General features: G+C 36.2%; 1 protein-coding gene across 2 annotated transcripts in view; it reads right to left on the minus strand.

The window, feature by feature from the left end:
- The window catches only part of LOC124158962 (leucine-rich repeat-containing protein 40-like), a 30,607-nt gene that overhangs the window by 5,020 nt on the left and 5,210 nt on the right, over window positions 1-20,377 (minus strand). Inside the window, exons 5-9 of one of the 2 annotated variants that reach the window (XM_046534408.1) lie at window positions 14,729-14,898; window positions 12,079-12,221; window positions 8,349-8,573; window positions 6,337-6,483; window positions 2,557-2,748 (exon numbers count right to left, since the gene is read on the minus strand). In XM_046534408.1, the coding sequence (XP_046390364.1) occupies window positions 2,557-2,748; window positions 6,337-6,483; window positions 8,349-8,573; window positions 12,079-12,221; window positions 14,729-14,898 (877 nt within the window). The remainder of the gene's footprint in view (window positions 1-2,556; window positions 2,749-6,336; window positions 6,484-8,348; window positions 8,574-12,078; window positions 12,222-14,728; window positions 14,899-20,377) is intronic. The other variant, XM_046534417.1, reaches the window with a different exon arrangement.

Genomic DNA, 20,377 nt, shown 5'->3' on the forward strand with positions numbered 1-20,377 from the left:
TTAATGCTGCTTATTACATATACCCGCTAGAAAGACTACAAAATAGGGTCATCAGGACGAGAAAAGACATCACCACTACCTTGAAAATTCGTCTCGACAAAGGTACCTTACAACAATACTCTACAAGTCTGCGAGTTCCTGGCAAAATATGACGTTCAAACACTGCCCCAACCCCTCATAGTCCTTAAGTCACTTCATCAGACTTCTTTCTGTCACTTTAGATTAAGGCAGCTTTGAAATGAACCCATTTTTTGTCCTTAGAAGAGAGACAATCAGTTGTGATGAGGACCTCGCAAGATGTCCTCAAAGAAGCCTTCCTGAGCACATACCAGTCATGGTAGATTCGCTGGAAAAAAATATGTAGAACAACATGGGAAGTACTTTGAATAATTTACAGTTTTTGGGCAAATAGGTTCATTAGATTTATTTTTTTTAATAATTGCATTACTTTCAAAACGCACCCTTTAAAACAGACCATAGAGGCTAGAAAACTCAACTTAAAATCCCTATCGCATTACTCAATTGAAAAATATCAAAAGTATACATATAACATTCAACGAACTAATGTGCATAATTAGGCACATGATTAATCCCCCACTCAGGACAAAGAATGCCCATGAGGGCACACTAACTTTAATTGGCTCTAACTAAAAAGCTATTGAAAAGGACAAATAAATTTTCTGGGATTGTAGTTCAGCATATTTTCCGTCAACTACCTACATTTTTAAATTTAAAAAAACTTCAGATTTCAGATTCCTGATTTCTTTACCTGTTTATTTTAAAAAAATTCACATTTGAATAAATAATTAAAGCACAGCAAAATTTCATTTACACATGAACAATAATTCAATAGCCGTAGTAGAGATAAAAGGCATTTGAACAATCTACAGAAAGCTGTGAACAAGCAGAAAGAAGAAGGAAGAAAGGCATGAACATACATAGAGCTTATAATAGAACTACCACATTATACCCTATAAAAACAATAATTATAACTAGAGGCACTGAATTTATGTAAATTGAGATGGTGCACCGTTCATTTCAACAATGATTATTTCCATATTTGTAATGCAGACTATGTATATGGAAACGTTTAACATATTGTTAAGGCATTACTAGAATTTTTTTATAATGATTCTGTAAGTAAACATTCATCATCATCATGAGTCAAAAACCCTTAGATCAGTTTGACAAAGCTCTCTATTCCTCTGTCATATCTACTAACCTTTTCAAAGAGACATATTACTTTTCTTTTACATCCTTTATAAACTGTCACATTAGACCAGCCCTTGTTTTTTCAAAATGATCCGATTAAAAAATTCGTGGTCACAAAATCTCATTTTGGCAGTGGGTATTGGTTGAAAAACAGGAACTTACGCTATATTTACAGGAGTAAATAAAGCGTAAATAGTACTCCAAACTTATTTCTGTGCCTACCAAATACTTTTTATTACCTTTTAACGGTCATTTGGCTCTTTGGAATCATAACTCTGGCCGATTGGGGAAAACTATGGTATGGTATGGTATGGTATTTGGAGGAGGCGACCGACAACTGAGGTCATTTGCGCCATGAGGGAAGGGTAGGTAAGGAAGGGTGGAGAGAAACCCGGGGTCGGCATTAGCCTGCTCTTAACGAAAGGCACCAAGGGGACCACGGCTTAACGTCCCATCCAACGGATGGAGTGTTGCGCTTGAAATGTCCTCCACACAACACTCAAGCAGGGATCGGGCAGTCTCTGAAAACTCTCTGCCGCTGCCGGGATTTGAACCCGGGCCCACCGGGTGGGAAGCCAATACTCTAGCAACCACACCAACCCGATCCCCTGGGAAAACTATCTAAGTTCCGCATGGTAGGTTACAAGGTAAATACATAAGATAGATTTTCAGCTAGCATTAGATCTATTAAATCTTAATTGAAAATAAATAGATATTTTAAAACGTTCATAATATAATTTTTATTAACTGCATAATTATTTACCTGCTTTCTCCTATTTCACGCATTGCAAGAGTGACGATGGAATTACTGTTTTTTCAGAAATTCAGCCGCCAAAAGGGAGTCGACCAAAAGTAAACTTTCATATTGTGCCTTCTTAAATCCCTATTGAGTCAATTTGTCCTTCGAGGAATTACTTCAAACCTCGACGACGATTTTTACTTCGATATCTTGCATTCAAGACTCTACCGCTCTACTCTCTTAGTGAAGTGAATGGTGTACCATCTGATGACGTCCAAAGGGATTTCAGGTCATGTGACTTTAAGCGATGTTCAAGCACTTTTAATTAGCATTTATGATGTTTGTGGAATACTGGGAGAGTTTTGGCTTATATATTTGGACTTGTGAGAAAATTGTCTATTCAGTGATACTTACAAGCATGATGAACACATTTCATCCATGTTCCCCATTGTTGGTGGCCAGGCATTGCCATTATAGATTACTGAACTTAACTGAACCTAACACTAAATCATGGTTCATAGAAATTGGGTGCCTCTAATTACATATAACTATATACATAAAGCTACTTAAGAAAAAAATTACAGTATCAAATACGTCACACTCACTTATTGAAGGCAATTATTAACTCCCTCAGACTGTTCAGAGATGATAACTCCTCTGGTAACGTTTCAATGAAATTTTTTTGAAGATCAAGAAATGTCAAATTAGGGCAAGATAATCCAAGGGAAGATGGAATAGCAGTCAGTCGATTTGATGCCAAGTTCAATTCCTTCAACGTTTGTCCCAAGCTGAACAGACTGGAGAACAATTCACAACATTTACTGACACAGAACACAATCAAAGCTTTGAACTTAATACAGAATTTACCAGAGAGACAAAAATAACAACTACTTACTAATGTTCTGCTGCTACATAAAGTCTCAGTATTGCCCTGAGCTACTAAATAATTAATACCAACTACCACTACTTCAAATAAAATTGAAGGAGGGAAAGTAAGTTCAGGTGGTACTGATCATGTAATCCTTCCCTTGAATGCAAACCAAATAGTAGGGTTATCTCTTGATCTAGGTGAATAAACTCAATCACAACTATACACTAGTAATCTTTAAGATTTTAATGACGTTAAGACAGTACACATTAGTGGCATTGGTGATTATTAACTTATATTTTTAATGCTCCTTACTTCTTTTACTTAAATTTTATTAGCATGAAAAATTTACTGGTCCTCGTGATGACCAGGTGGATTGTTGATGTGTTGAAAAAGGAGGGAAGTGGACCTTCAAATTAGGAAGAGCACACTTTTATCTGAGGGTATAATTACACAGACCATTACACAAAGTCATATTTTTAGCTGCTCCCATCTCTAAAAACACCCTCTGATTTACGTAAATCAGAGTACCTAACAGGAAAAATCATGATTTCATCTGAACAATGATCCCATGAAAATACCAAGACTTTATGCAAATAATTTACTACATGGCAAAACTAGGAACCATATGATAGATATTTCAATAGAAAAAATATTTCTCAAATCATACCACGAAAAAATAAAAAAGTACACAATAATTCTTACAAACGAACAGAAAAACTTTTTACAAAATCATTACCACACAAAGCACATCAAAGCACAATAAAACAAATTCAAAAATATAACAAAAAAAGAGTAATTACGTTAAATTTTCATGATTATAATGACACACTTGGTAAAGATAACTGAATCATCATAATGACACTTCAAATCATTCAAATTAAAATCTTAACTTTAAATGAGACAACTGAAATGAGATCCATGATTTTTTTAAATGTCCCTCTCTTAAATTTACCCACCAAAATAAATTGATTACACACAGAGTAGCCTAACTAAATTAGCTGAAAATGAAAAAAATTAGCCTTATTACATTTTACACACAAACTCATGTGCTAACATTGAGACAATTTTGTTAAACAGGGTGTCTGAATTGGTTTGAAATCAGTACTGGCATTAAGGTCAGAGATGATAGTGAGGTAAAACTTAAATTTAAACTAGGATATAAATGAAAAACTTCAAATTTCCCCACATGAGCATTCATACTAATGCATTATGCATGGCTCTATGCATCATGGCTGCAGATGATGAATCTGAGATGATGGAAGAAAATGATGATGATTTTCATACTCATTGCGGAATAAATAGGATTAAGTAGTCAATAAAAAAAGGTATTTCAGGCTTGCTTCGCTAAGTCAGGAGAGAGCATGTTTTTAAGTACACAAGAATGAAATACGTACCAATTTTTTTATGGAGTCCAAATGCTTCTTTGGAGAAAAATACCTCGGGGGTAACATTTTTTCGAAGGTACATTTCCATACGATTTTTGTATTTAGAAGAAAGGCCTTTCAAGTTTTGCCATATTTACCAATGTGCCATGATATTACACAGATGAACCTTAGATTTGGATTTAAATAAATTGCCTCAAAAATGATAATGAGAAGAAGGACACAGAACTCCCAAACCTTTCCCATCGAGGCCCTTTTTAAGCACAGACTGAACAAATAATGCAGTAATTAGCCATGTTACCAAGAAGAACAGAACTAGCAGCAGATCCACTAAGGGTAGTACATATGTCTTTTAACTTAGAAATACTAAGCGGTGCCTTCAAAAACAAGTTGTATGCAATTTAAACCATCTCAAGTACACAGCAGGTAATATTTCCAAAGTTTTTCCTACTCTTTTTATAACTTTTGATAATTTTACTCTGCAAAAAGAAACTGAAATAACAGACTGGCTGCCCAATAAAGAGAGGTGTGGGGATGCCAAGAAGAAAATTTTCTTTCTAGGCTTTAAAGAAAGTTATAACATTTATGAGAGAAAAGCATATTTAGGTAATAAAGCATTTGTATACATTGAAAATGGCTTTAATTTTGCCATTAATGATCCTAAATGAACTTATAACATTATTAAGGAATTGCTAATCCAAGCAAAAGATAAAATATGCATTTTAGGCTAAATCCTCAGCTTAATCATCACCTACTTTTTCCTTCAACATGGTCAATATTATACCACACGTATGACCAAATCAGGAAGCGGTCAACCTCTTCCACCTCTCTGTATGCCAAGTTCCATTAAAATCTTGTGCCCGAGTTTCCATCTCTAATTTTTCCCTCAAGTTTTGGTCAAGGCTGAGAAATTTTAGAAAACTTTATGTTCTGGCTTGCCAAGGCTACCATGGACATCAGGAATGAGCTACTAATATGTTAGTTTGGACCCACAACCTTTAGTTGATTATCTCTTTTGACTAGCAGAGAAAAGCAGACTGTGCCCTCTACACAATTTTCTCAACGTTTTATACGATGCCAAAAAGTTTTTAGAGTATATTCTGGGGCTTGTGGTAGAAAGCTATTTATGAAAAACATGGTTTTAAATATACTCCACATTTAATGCAACGGACATAATATCACACAGAGTTTGATGTATGCCCAATAAACATAACTTTAATCTTTTCTCTCTTACATATTTTTTTACGTAGGATGGAAAAGAGTAATGATCCATCTCCTATATCTAGAAAGCACCACCAAATGAATGGCTAAGCAAAATGCTAGAGTATCCTTCTTGACTCAATAAGGAACCTTGACTCCTGAATCTTGAAAGCACAACACAACACTGAGCCCCAAAAAAAGTCCTTCCCCAAGGCAATGCAGGGATGATAGAGAACAGAGAGTAGGGAAATAGAGAGTTAGAGGAGGTAAAGGCAGTAGCCGAGAGCAGCACCAGATCACTAACACTGCAATGCAAACCGGTAAACACATATCCATCAACAGCCAGTACATCGATTCCCCAGAACAATTTTACACCTTATCTGAAGCATGCACCTGCTGCAATGATATTTTGGCAAAAAGATATAAGATGAAGCCGTAGTCTCAACTTGGATTCATTCTCGTACCTCAATGTAGAGCCAAGTAATATCCAAACAAAAATGGCTATTTTTGGGAAGTTTGCAATATTTTTCTCCAATATAGTTAATATAATTTTGAAAACAATAGAACTAAGGCTACATGCTCTAATCATTGAATAGTGAAAACAAGGGCTTGTTACCTGCAGGCATGCCATGCTATGCTTCAGAACCAAACACGATAGCTTCCGCCTTCATAAAGAGTTATATGTTCAATTAAATTCATGAATATTAATGCTTTCATTGTCTAGGTAAACTAATTTTTTTTAATATTTCATTAAAAATGCATATTTATGTATGACTCAACAATTAATTAGAAAATATCACTTGAACTTTCCTAAGACGTTTTAAAAATAATTATAGATTAGTACCAACTACCCTAAGACATATTTGTAATATGAGAAGGACGATGGAGGATTACTTAATGCATCCTAAAACTAGCATTCACCAATAGCTTACCCACTGGGAACCTCAGAAATTATATTTCTTGAAACATCCACAGAGTAAACATCCACAGCTTTTGCCTCTTCAAACACTTCAGCTGGAACAGTAGCAAGACTCTTGTTGGCCAAGCTTAAGATCTTCCCTCCTCTCAGCATATTATACCTGCAAATGTAATTTTGAGCATGTAACTTTAACACATGATATTAAGTTAATTTTGATAGCTTGTAATTAAGTGGAATTTTCTCTTAATTAACTTAAAAACAAGATTTTAATTTCCAGATTCCTTTTTCTATTAACCATTGCAAACGGGCCAAATACTTTTTTGGCACAGTTTTCTTCATGAAGAGAATAACAATATGCAGAGGCAAAGATTAATGGTGAATAAAATCTTAAAATTTCTTCTCACAAATCTGTCAACTTCAGTTGTATTACTCAACTTCATCATAAAAATTTGAATACATTTAAAAAATTTCAATAAAAAATTGCTTAAAATATACATGGTATACATATATGGTTTACCAACAAATTTTAAAACACATGTGCAAGGAAAAGATAACAAATTCATTCTAGTTTGCTGGCATTTTTTTGCCCCATCCTTCAACACTCACAGAAAAAGTCAATATTAAAAGTCAGCATTGCACTTGTCTAGTGAAAACATCCAAGGGACAAGGTAGAGCTGCATCACCTCACTGATCCGCTATGCCCTTCAGGCACAACGGGAGAGGTCACCCATGTAATAACAAAACATGCACTAGTCTGTAGAATAATGAACCAGCATGACTGCTCTCAAGACGACACTATCAACAACATCTCAATTCCCAGAAATGCTGCCTGCTCCACCTTCACGGGCATTTTTATCACATTATCTTAATTATAACATGACATCTGAGAGCAATTTCGAAAGAATTTTGGCTGCTTAAAAGTGGTAAATACCACAACAGTCAGTGATATGCATGCATATCTATATAAAACGTCCCATAAATGTCTGTCAGGTATTTTCCCCACCGTATTTTTAATTAATGTAGTTCACATAGAATCAATACAATCCCTGCCGTATACCATTCCACGACCTTTCTTAAAATAAAAGTAAGTTGCAGAATAAGGTTAGTTGATTGGGAGCAACAGAGACAATCTATTGTGATTCACCTCTGAATACTGGATGATTGCTTTCTTACAAAACCATCTCAAAATCTTAGTAGTAAAACCACATCAAGTTTGCTCCATCATCACGTTAAAGCTCCATGCAAAAATTTGGTGCCTCCATCAATATGTATGTTTTGCCTCACAGTTGAGTAAAATACAGTTGAGGACCTCAAATCCAGAAACACGGAAAACCAGAAATCCAGAACATTTGAAAATTCCTCTGCATAGTGTTTCAACCTGCCACCTCATGGCACCACTCTCCGAGCCTTGAGCTGGGATGAGGAGGAAGTTAGCACAAGCTATGAACATACGCTAACAACCTAGGCAGGGACACATAGCGATATCAAATATCAAGCACAAGAGCCTGAATGAATTTATAAATTCATTAATTAACAAAACATAGAAGCATACCTTCGAAGCACAGCTTTGCTGTCAGACTGAGGAAGGTATCGCTAGGTATCGCAATGTCTACGAAAGCTATTGAGCATGACAAAAAAGGTGTATTCATTGCTTGTTCTCATCCAGTATTAAGCACGTGTAGTTTATGCAGCCAAAGCTATGGTCGTGATTTGACATATTGGCATTTAAATTCTCAAAAAAAGGTGAACCACTTTTTTCACGTGCTGAAGACCAGAAATCCAGAAACCCTTTGGTCCCAAGCTTTCCAAATTTGAGGTCCTCCACTGTAATTATAACTATCACAACACATTTCTTTGAAACTGTGTGAACTTCCAAAGCAAGAAAATTCAACCAGACAATTACAACCATCACTGAAAATCCCAGGCTATCAAGTACATATTTGTACATGAACTCAAATATCCGATAAGAAGCAAACACAAGTGAAAAAATCAAGTTGACTACAAGATACACAATTCTACACTTGCCTATCTGGAAACCCATTTGCTGATTGATCCGGAGCACCACCAGGCAAAGGACCATGCTCATCTTCTCCTTCAATTGTGTTACCTTCCGACTGCCATCGTTCACGTAAATATCTCAACAGCCGCACAGTACCACATCGAATAATATCATTTCTAACACCTCTCAATGGATTTCCTTCCACCTGAAGAGCTTGAAGATGGGGCAATAAACCTAATGAGCTAGGTAATCTGAAATATTTGGAAACATACATTAGCACATATCTATCACACATCATGCATCTTCGGATAATCAAATGTGCATTTAATTTGTCCTATGAAAAAAACTTGGCTTAATACCATTTATATTCCCATTATGATAGCTTAATTTATCATCACCATCATTTAATTAAATTTTGGATAATGCATAAGTAGTACATATTTACTAACATAATTGACCATCAATTGGCACCAATAACTAGGAATATGACACGGCACCACAATAATAACCTAACAAGAATTTAAAGAAACTTCCATATACTAACAAGGAGTCAATACATATATTTCAAGAAAGACCCAAGATTTGAATGCATTGATTTATTAATGGATTGATCATACCGAAATTGATTACTACTAATTGATAAAAAAATCAGAGCTGTGCGAACACCAAATTTTCAACACGTCTATTGAGCCTACTTGAGTTCAAGTTACAGTACTAAATTTTATGTTTATAGTGCAAAATTAAATCCATTGGTAAAAAAATATGTAAATTATTACAATTATATATAATATATAGTTCTGAAAATATTATAACATTTTATCATTTCTGGATTAGCTTCTACATAGTCTTCATAAAGTAAATCAAACAAAATATGTAATTGATTTTGCATTAAATTTCACAAAGGCTACCACTGTTTTGAAAATAATATGGTAAAATAACTTTGGAGCATGTAACTGCAACCCTACTGTAGAATTTAGGCAGGGGAATTGTAAATCTAACACAACTAGGCCGATTATACGGGTCCATCAAAACGGGTCCTTTTAGACTAAGGTTCATAAGCAGTACTTAACAATCGCTTCTACACACCAAAAAAAACAATATTATTATGCAGAGTATGGTATATTAAATACCATTTTCCTTTTACGAATACTACTCCCTTAACTATTCACCCCATATTTTTTTTCAGCCATTCAAGAAGAGCAAAGTATGCATTAAGGCTTTTTTCCAAATTTACATACATATGACTAAGTTTACTCCAAGATTATAACTTCTATAGTGTCTCCATTGTTTCTAAATTTCTATCATTTGGAATAAATTTTTAATCCCATTTATAGGCTTACTTTTTAATCAAGAGAGAAAACATTAGCCATTTTTACACTCGGTGCTGTCACTAAATTACCACCATTTATAAGCCTGGAATACTTCCTACATTTTCTTTATTAAGGTTTCACTTTGAATTCAGAATAGGAAAATCAACCATTTTTAAATACCTACTCTCCATGCTATCGATGGCATAATCTTACACCAATACTGATATAAATACCTTATATTATACTCTCCTTCATCCATTCACATAACACCTAAAGCGCAAACATACAAATAAATTCATAGAGAAGGAAAGAAAGGGATAGGAACACATAGTTGAAAAAGAACGAGGACAACGATGCTGTGGTAGATGGAAAAAAGCCAGAAATCACAGGGTTAAAATTCCTAATATTATACTAATATATATTGCAATATAATACCGACTATACGGATATAAAATCATAATCATAGCTATACACTTATTTCATAGGTCATAGTTTCATCTATACAATTCCGTAAGTTTATTTCTGTAATTTTGAATGAATGTCATCGCAGTAACTTTTTCTCAGCAATGAGAGAATACTTTTCAAGCCATGATCAAAATACCAAAAAAAGAAATGATTTCTATCATATTTTCTCCTCGGCAAGATCACAAAACCAAATACAGTGCACTCCCGATTATCGGGGCTAATGATGGGGAGAGACGGCACGAATAATCGAAAAACACGGATAACCCCAAACTTTCACTTTAATGTCATGTAATTTTCATCATTTACGTAAAACAAAAAAATTTATTACATATTACCTTTGCAATTATTATGTTATTTTAGAGTGCTTCCCGGACTCCTAGAGAGCTTTCTTCGCTAGTGTGCGATCTTTTTAGCGGCGATAACATGGTTGTACTCGTATTGCTAATGCTCCATGTAAGGCCTGGTTTCGAAAACCACACTTCCGTGGCTGTGTGATCATGGATACAGAAAATTGGTTTGCACGAATGCTTCAAAACCACTGCTCGACGTTGGAAACAACACTTTAAGGCACCATGCCAAGTAGTCGCCTCTCGCACACGCTGCCTGGGTTGCAACTGCTGCGGGACGTGTATGCGTGATCACAGAGTGCGGTCGCACATTGCGAGGCTTGGGAAAGAGGAACATGGTGCTCCCGTGAATGCAGCTAGCACGCGATTGCTTCCATTTTACAAAGGGGATTCTAACAGAAATAATAAGCCCGGTGTATCGTAGCATTAACGCGGTAATTCCAATGATTTTGCGTCCAATTTAATTGTTTTAAAAACATCGCCAAAAATATTGAGCGAGAGTGATAATCATACATGGATAATCCGCAACACAGATATACCGCAGCCGGATAACTGGGAGTGTGCTGTAAATAAAATTAATCCACATCCAATGATTCAATTTGAAAACTGGGAGTTACTCACACTCTTTTAAAAATACATGATAGCAGATTTCTTATCCCAGTAAAAACGAGATCATAAACAATAGTCCAAATTGTGCACTTTGTGTTTGCCTTACATTCACATCAAAATCCATGGATTGGAGGCCAAACATGATCCCATTTTTATTCATATTTGTGATTAAAAATAATAAATTGAAATATGGCTCAAAATTTGAGAATAACACGTAACATCATCCACCACACATTTTGTATTTCAGCCGTAAATATCAGGTTGGTTTGGTAACCTGTACTTGATTATAGCCAGTGTTATTATTTCTTTCTTGTTAATTTTTTAAAAAGAGGGTCTTAATTCTGAGTCATCTAATCATCACAGTTGAATACTTACATTTAAAAAATTAGAAGCAATTTGTATTCCCAGGCATAAAAATACCCGATTACCTGGTCTGGTTTAAATCTTTTATCAAACACCGCTATTAAAATTTGAAAGCTTGACTCGATGTTAGTCTTGAAAAGTGATCAAGATGAAATGATTTTCTTCAACTCGACTTAAATTGAATTTTGAGGTAATCGCACAGCCCCAATAAAAATTAAAGATTTTAACAAATTTATAAAAATTCATGCAAAATAACTACCACTGAATAACCAACCAATAGCCAATTGTTACTTAACGTGTTAAGAATAACTTAAATACATTAGGTGCTTCAGTTACAGAAATATTCCTCTAATACCCAATTACATTAAGAAGTTAAGCATTACAATACCAAGTTCATACAATATTAACTATTTTTCCAAGTACATAATATTAGAAAATTAAATACTTGCATGTTTTCCATTGAGTTAAAATTGAAGCAAAATATTGGAACAATAACATAGGAATTCCAAAGAAAAAAGTAGAAAGAAGAGAAGAAACAAAATTTTACTGTGCATATTTCAAAAGCAATGATGTAAATAAAATTATGTAATCAGAAATTTAGTTAAAGTGAATTATTTTCTAAAAACTACTAATTATTCGTGACAGTTAGAAAAATATCCTACGTGGTGAGTGTGTTGTTAGCAAGGTCAAGACGGATTAGTGCCCGCAGAGAGGAGACTTCATCAGGCAAGGCATCCAATTTATTGTCCCGAAGATTCAAAACTTTCAGATGCGGCAAATTCTCCAGAACTTCTGGTTGTACATCCTATAAATAGCCAACAATTTTAAATAACAAAAAAATGAAGTTAGAATCAAATGTCTTATTTTTACCAGGTGCATTTTCCATGTAAGAGAATAAAGAGCAATAGAAGAAATTCAACTTCAATGCAACATAATTTTGCCACCCATATTGATACATTGTGATCCTTTCATAATTTGATCAATTAAAAGAGGTGCTGCAATACTACACCAATACAACTACCTATAACCAATGGTCACAATGGGATCAAAAATATTTATCAAGGATGCCCATCACACAGAACTACAATTCACCACATATTTGATACATATTAACTTTAATTTCCAAAAATATGTTTACACACACTAGTCCGATTCACCAGCTTCATAAAAATGGGGGCAACCTCAAAAAAATATTGAGGTTTGGCATAAAAGATACATCAAATGTAATCTTTTAGGTTACAGCTTTATCTCACCAAGATCCAATAGAATGGATGCAAAAAAGAGGGCCCCTGAGAAGTGACGCTTTAAAGAAACCCAATTCCACAATCAGACTGACAAAATTCTGACAAAGCTCCAAGTCTTGGAATTATGTATTCCCATCTCTAGATCCACATTAGGAATCACTAAATCAGGTAACGATGAAACAATGGTGAAGCTGAGATAACAAAATTCATTTTAAATAATAGTTTTAAAAATAATCATCATTAGCTTGCCTAATCCTCAACCACGGTCTCTGCCATTTATTACTACATATGTATACCTTTTCCATTGGCCTAGGATTGTCTCAACTCTCACTCAAAATAACAGCCGCAAAACCCAATGAGCTGAAATCACACCGTTGAGATTGAAATTGTCAGACCTCTTTCCCAATTTCAAAGGCCTTGTGCATAGGTCAGAGAAAGTTATGATACCGTATTTGTCTGAATATAGTCCCCCCTTTTTTTTCCAAAAATGCCCATGATAAAAGAAAAAGGGGGGACTATATTCAAATGCACTTTTTAATTTCCGTGAGGAAACTCAAGCCTCAAAATTAGGGGGGGGGGACTACATATTTTCAGAGGGGGACAATATTCGGAGAAATACAGTATTCCCTAACATACTCAAGTTTCCTGGGCTAAAATTTGGTTAATTTTTAAGAGTACCACCTAGCAGTGGGGAGCATGGTATGTGGAGCGCTTGACTGCTGATTGAAAGGCCTAAGGTTCAAATCTAGGGTGGAGCCTTCAGACACCCTCAAACAAAATCCTAGAAGAGCAAGGTGACCAAGGGAAAGTAAATGGCCCCCCAAACCCCGAATGCATGAAATTCACACACTAGCTGCTAAATCAGGGGTGAGATCTACCTCCAACCAGTGGCACAGCAAGGGGGGTTTGGGGGTTAAAACCCCCCCCCAGAGCTCAGAGAAATATTTAAGTTAAATCCATTTTACTTAAATGGATTGATATTACCAATAGAATAGTGAAAGGATAAATACATTATCCCTCAGAAAGCCGTAAAACTCACCATTTTGTACTGTTTATCTTAAAATTCCACAATTTATTCATCTCACACCTATCAGTTGTCCTGGTAGGTATTTCATACCCCCACGCACCCTGGTATTAGTTGCACCTGAACCCCCCAGCCTTAATTCCTGGCTGCGCCCCTGCCTACAACTATCCATGCCAACCATCGGGTTGAATCTCCGAGTGAGTGATGGTTAAGACAACACAATCCTAAGGCCAGGTGTACACAAGCATTTTGCACTGCATCAATCTCCTGCACTTATCAGCAGAAGGCCTGTTGTTATGCACTAATGCACATGACACCATCACACTGTGGCATCCCTCCAGCTTTTACTCAGTGTTTGAATTAAGACTGCCAGCCATTACTGATACACTGCATCAATGTGGTGTCATTCAAAAAATATGCAGGACTGTATTGCTTCCAGTCAGTGTTGATGCATTGTAGATGCTGCTGCCATGACACACGAATGCAGCATTTATGGGGTAATCTTTACCCCTAATGGGCATCGGGCCTAAAATATCCCTGATCACTGCAGGTCAGAATGGGTTAACCATCAATGCTCCATAGTATTCCCCCAACAAAGAATAATTACTCCTTAACCAACACACAGCAGCTTTTATTTTTGGGTGAGATATTAGCTTTATTTAGAAGTTTAAACTAGCTTCAAAAATCTGCAAATGAAATATAAAATTCCAAGGCACAGCTATGGTACTACAATATTTTAACACCACACACAATATTTATCAGAGTGAAAATTTTTATGGCCCATTTCAACAAATAATACATCTATCTTATATTTTTAATTAAATATTGAGGAAAGGAGTGAAAGTCACTTTATTTTACTACAACCATTAATAATGCCTTGTAATCTGAGATGAGTGAAGTACCAAAAAAGTAAGTGGGCTCTTGAAAGAAATACATCTTGCATTAAGATATTTATGATCACAGTAAAAATTAAAATCATTTCTAAATCTAAAATCATCAAATCATGCAGCTGTACCACTTGGATACAATAAGGTCATAATTTACCTTAATAGAATTGTCAGAAAAATGAGCTTCTTTCAAGCAGGCACAACCAACAAGATCAGGGGTGGAAGACAAGAGGTTATGCTGCAAATAGAGCATTTCTAGCTTCCTAAGCTCCCCCAAGGGAGGGAGTGTGGTGAGTTTATTATAACTCAAGTCAAGAACCTGCAGAACTAAAAAAAAAAGCATACTCATTAATGAGCAACTTATTTTTTTATTAAACTAAAAAACTTACTAGTGAGGAACCGTCACTTCTACTCTATATACAAAAACTTATTTTTGTGAGTAGAGTATAAGTGATTTTAATATAGAAGCTTTTTTTAAATCATGGTAATGATTAAGATGATTCATAAAACAGTTAATTCTATGAAACAGCGTAAAAATCCAATGTTATAAACAGTATTTAAACAGAGTATTTAACACGTTCACTGTTGCTTCGGTCATAATGATGGAGATGCATGCTTCATCTTCATGCCATTTCTGTCATAATAACAGAAGAATGAGTCACTTTATTGGCCTCTCATAGTATCCCATTGGTCGCAGCTACTTCAGTATGACGTGATCGCACAGGCGCACGTGGTCAAAAGCACATGAAAACTCAAATGGAAAGGATCCAAGTATTTACGCGAAAAGAAAAGGAAAAAAATTTGGCGCAATGGGTGACTTTTTCTAAAACTCCTAAATAGGGATGAGTCGATTCCACTTTTTTTCGATTCCAATTCCAATTTTGATTCTTTCAAATCGATTCCCGATTCTCGATTCCGATTCCATCGATTCTCATTCCTTCTAACAGGTGGGATTTTGATTTATCTGTAGTATTGCTGTAATTAAAATTTAATAATTGAATGGAATAAAATAACTATGGATGGACGGATCCAGGATTTTTGGAGCCTGATCTTTCGATTCGGATATTTTCGATTCATAATGCATTTTCCAATTCCTGCCATTAAACAAAGTCATTATTCAAGTTTATTCTGGGTACATACAATCAATCGAATGCTTGTTAGATTTTCATACACATTTTAATATTTTTATAAATTAAAAATTATTTTATGAGCTTTCAAGTTGTTTTTTTTAAAACATCTGTACATACTCAGGGCCTAAACTGTTACACTTGGGTTTGGAAATGAAAATAGAAAAAATCTTAGGATGAACCACTGACCAGTAGCGTAGTGAGAGGACCCCCCCAAAATATAAAAACACTATTACTTTCCTTCATAAAAGGAAACAAAATATTTAAAAATCATGAATTGACAAAAATGAAAAATGAAAAAAATGAATCTTTGGAAAATGAAGTTTTTTCTATTACTATGGGTGTGAAAATTAGTTTGAAACCCTCTCCTTTGTACCCTGTTGTTTAAAAATTTCCCCCCTGGTTTTGGACCCCCCCTTAACAAAATTCCTGACTACCCCCTGCCATCGACTGAATTCAAATTTTCCTCACGCACGTTTCCCCCGAATTTTACTTTCTTATCGCATACGGACTTGTGTTTCACCCGAAAATGCTTCAGTATGGTGAGGTGGATTTAGCATATCCTCGCGATAATTTACGCCACAGTGCATGCACACGGCATTCATTGGTTCTCCTTATCTCAATGGAAATGTTTATACACAATGAAAGACATTTTTATTGGTGTATCATTAAATTGATTTGCAACTGCACAATTAGCAACACAATTAACAGTATTTAAAACGGCATTAACGTCACATGCGACGAGGTGCTCAACCGCTCAGTATGAGGAAGAAGTGGGCAGCAGAAGCACGTAAAGGAGAAGTGGAGGGGAAGGAGCAGTGGCGTAGCCAGGAATTTCGTTCGGGGGGGTTCCAAAACCAGTAGGGAAAATTTTTGAAGAAACCGGGCACTAAAAAATGGGTTTTTAAACTAATTTTAACACTTTTTATAATCGAAAAAACTTAATTTGTTAAAGAAAAATTTTGTAAATTCCTGATTTTTCAATATATTTTTTTCTGTGAAGGACAATAATTGTGTTTTTATATTTCGGGGGGGGGGGGGGGGGTCTGGACCCTCCCCCTGGCTACGCCACTGGGAAGGAGCGCGTAAAGGAGAGGTGGAGAGGAAGGAGTGCGCTCCCTCCATATTTCAAACAACAAGGCTACAAATGAGGGAGTCAAGGATGTAGAAGTCAGATCTTGCTTCAGTGACGTCGCGTCGTTGCCTTCAAAGCGAAGCCGGGCGCGCTACGTGATATATGTAGTTGGCGTTTCCAATCCGTTTCTAATTGTTTGAGGGGTTAATGCTGTGCTTGTTTCTTTGAAAATTGTGCTGTTTGAACAATGTTGCATATCAGTAAAGTCTAATTGTAGAATTGTGGATAGAAAACTGAGTGGCAATCAATTAGAGCTGAAAAATAAAATGAAATATTGTCAGGAATGCGTCTCGTTTGGTGTAATTCTTTTTTAAATCTCGTGCATGTCATCTAATTGTCGAAGCTATCAAGATATCTTCGGGCCCAGAAAGTCACTCTCCTAGCATTTGTCGTCTAGAAACGGAAAATTGAAGCAGGTAAGCCAAAAAAGGTCAGTTGGTGAGACGAGGTAGGGATGAAATACGCTTCAATTGTTTTCGTGTGATTTGATATTTTCCTTAGAATACAATGATTTATGGTCCGTGTGATTTCGGAAACGAAAAAAAAACAACAGGCACAGGGTGATGGACGGCCGAGGGTGGTTTTCTGAAATCTGCGACGTAGTTACTTTTCACGTGGTTATTATCCTACGGCGCTGAGATTCCCCCGATGATTGTTCAATCTCTTGGGAAGAGTCACACCATGTGCCAGTCGTATTTTGCCTTTTTTATTTTCTAGCTGAAAATCCTGGCCACGGCTGAAATTCTACTCGTAACCTCTGCGAGAGCTTTCGAACAAAACGGTTCATGAGTAGGACAAGAATCGCATGCGACGGCGCATTCGAAGAGAGAATCGGAACTCTTTCCACCCTGATGGGGCGTTGCATTCACTGAAGCTATTATTTAAAATTTCGGATCCAGATCCGATGTCTTCCGCGACTTTGGATCCGATGAAGGGCAATATCCGCGGATATTTGGATCCGAGGTTATTGATCCGACCATCCCTAAAAATAACAATAGCCACGGTGACTACATTTTTGTTTGGCCGCGGTGGCTAAACAATAATGTAGCGTTCATTGCGTCCATACATACGAGAGCAGCCTGGCGGGTGCGCGGTGGCGGCCGAACGCAACCTGTCGAGTCTGCCCGGAAGCCGCGGCTTATGCCAAGCAAGTATCAACTTTCTCAAGGGTTGCATTGATGAAACTGGGCTATACAAACGCGAATGTGTCTAATTTTTTTTATTATTGACGCAGACGCATGTTAGTCTAAAAAAGCCCGCTCTATATAAAAGAACCCGCTCTCAGCACGTATTTATAAGAAACTTTTTTTCACAGGAAAACTCGCTCTCTGCACGTTTTTATTATCATCAGACTTCAAATATCATTTGAAAATAAAAAATATATATTTCGATCTATAATATTTTAAAATTGGTGGTCCAGAATTCTCCGAATGTGATTCATAATCGCAATAATTTGATTTGCCGTGACCAGCGGTTAATAATTGAACGGAAAACGCATGCATTGCTTTCCGATCCCGTGGTTTCCAATTTTTTTTCTCTGAGAGTTGCTCATGAACACGCACCATTTCAGGGTTCGTCGGTTTGTCTCTCTTGCCGACATTTTCATGTTTCCGAGGCCTCTAAGGCATGTTCGTCGCAGCACCCCGGTGCCGGGGGTATCCTACGCGTGGGCAAGGCTGACACCGCGGCCGCTTAGGTGTGTGGCAGCCTTTAATGCCCCAAACTTATAGTATATGCTCAAAACATTTATCTTCCAGGAATCGAAGGAATCGGAATCGACTTTAGGCGATCGATTCTCGATTCCGATTCCGTGCCCGAGAATCGGTGGAATCAAGAATCGACATTTGGAATCGACTCATCCCTAGTTTTAACTACTGAAATTTGAATCATTAACAATTTTCAAAATCATTCACCATTGAGCATTCTACTGAATAGAGAAATATTTTTTTTACTCTATGTACTCTTTACTGAGGAGGAAAAGGTCCTTTTTTGGTCAACCGATGATAAGTCAAATAATAAGAAAAAAACATAGTGTCATTAACATTAAAAATCTTAAAATAAAATGAAGTGAGAGTAGGTGAAAATATCAACAATCTCTGAGTCTCCAATTAATGAGTTGATCCACAATGAGTCACCAAACAAATGCAACAGGGAATTTTTCCACAAAAATGGACCAATAAAGATTTGTTTGTCATTAAAATAAAGCGTTCTTCAAAAGAAAATAAACAAGCCTACACTGGAAATACTTAATAGAAATGGACACTAAAATGCGAAAGATCCACAGAGAAAAAATCATTCGGCTTGACCGGGATTCGAACCCGGATCCCGGTCAAGGCGAATGATTTTTTCTCTGTGGATCTTTCGCACGATTGTGCATTGCGGGTGACTCCCGTAAAAGTTATCACCGCGGCTAGTCCCGGTATAATTTAAATTGGACACTAAAATATTACAATTCTTAAAAAAATAATTTTTTGGTAAAAAAAAACATGTTTTATTAACAAAAAGAAACTGATGGCCAATGACCCCATAATTTATTGGAAATTTCAAATACATATGTTCAATGAGAAAGTTACAAAAAGTTTAAGAAGAACATTACAGTAATCAAAAACAAAAAACTAATATGTACTTACTGGTCAATATAAATCATTCTTGTCTCTTCACAAAATCTGTCGCTTTTTACATCAGAAATGTTCTCCAAAAACTTATTGTAATATTCTCATCAAAAATATTTGAAATGTTCAAAAATTAAGTGGCCTTAGGCCATTACAGTGGAACCTCAATCTATTGTTCCCGCATTCATCGTTTTCCCGCATACATCATTCGCTGGTCCCAAATAAAGTCCCATACAGACAATTTAATTTTTTCCCACATCTATTGCTTCCCAAAGCATAGTTTTCCCGCCTTGATCTTTTGAAGATCATGGTTCCGATGTGTTATTTTCCCGCATCCATCTTTTGACAAAAATGAAACGACAGGCACATTGCTGAATCTTCCCCACGACATAGAATTACTATAGGGAGAAGCTCAGCGTCATAGGATATTAATCCGCTATCCCCCTCCCATCAGCCCTTGGCCCCCCCTCTGATGCTTTCCTCCTCTCCTAAACAAACCAGAAGGCTTCAGAGATCCAATAGCATAGGTCACACAGGGATCATGTTACGAAGACCATAAATCATTAGCTTCGAGAATTTGTAAAAGAAACCTGTCTCACCCCTCCCTCTTTCTCACCCACTGACCCTTTTCAGCCTACCTGCTTCAAAGTTCCCAGTTTCCTGAGGTCAACTGCTGCATGAGTAATCTATTAGTCCAAAAGGTGTCCCAAAATGACTTTCGGAAATTGGTATAACACCTTTATTGGACTGCAATGTAAGTAATGTGCACGTAATTAAAAGAAGAATGAGACCAAACATGACATATTTCTAACATTATTTACGCATTTTAAGCAAGGAAATAGTTGACAGAATAGGATGAAGACTTAGCATTTTAGCAAAAATCAATATCCTCGCAGCTGAGCTTCTCTGAAGCTGATGTAGCATTTTTTTCC

Source organism: Ischnura elegans, chromosome 1 (assembly GCF_921293095.1).
Source record: "Ischnura elegans chromosome 1, ioIscEleg1.1, whole genome shotgun sequence".
In the NCBI taxonomy this organism is placed as follows: domain Eukaryota; kingdom Metazoa; phylum Arthropoda; class Insecta; order Odonata; family Coenagrionidae; genus Ischnura; species Ischnura elegans.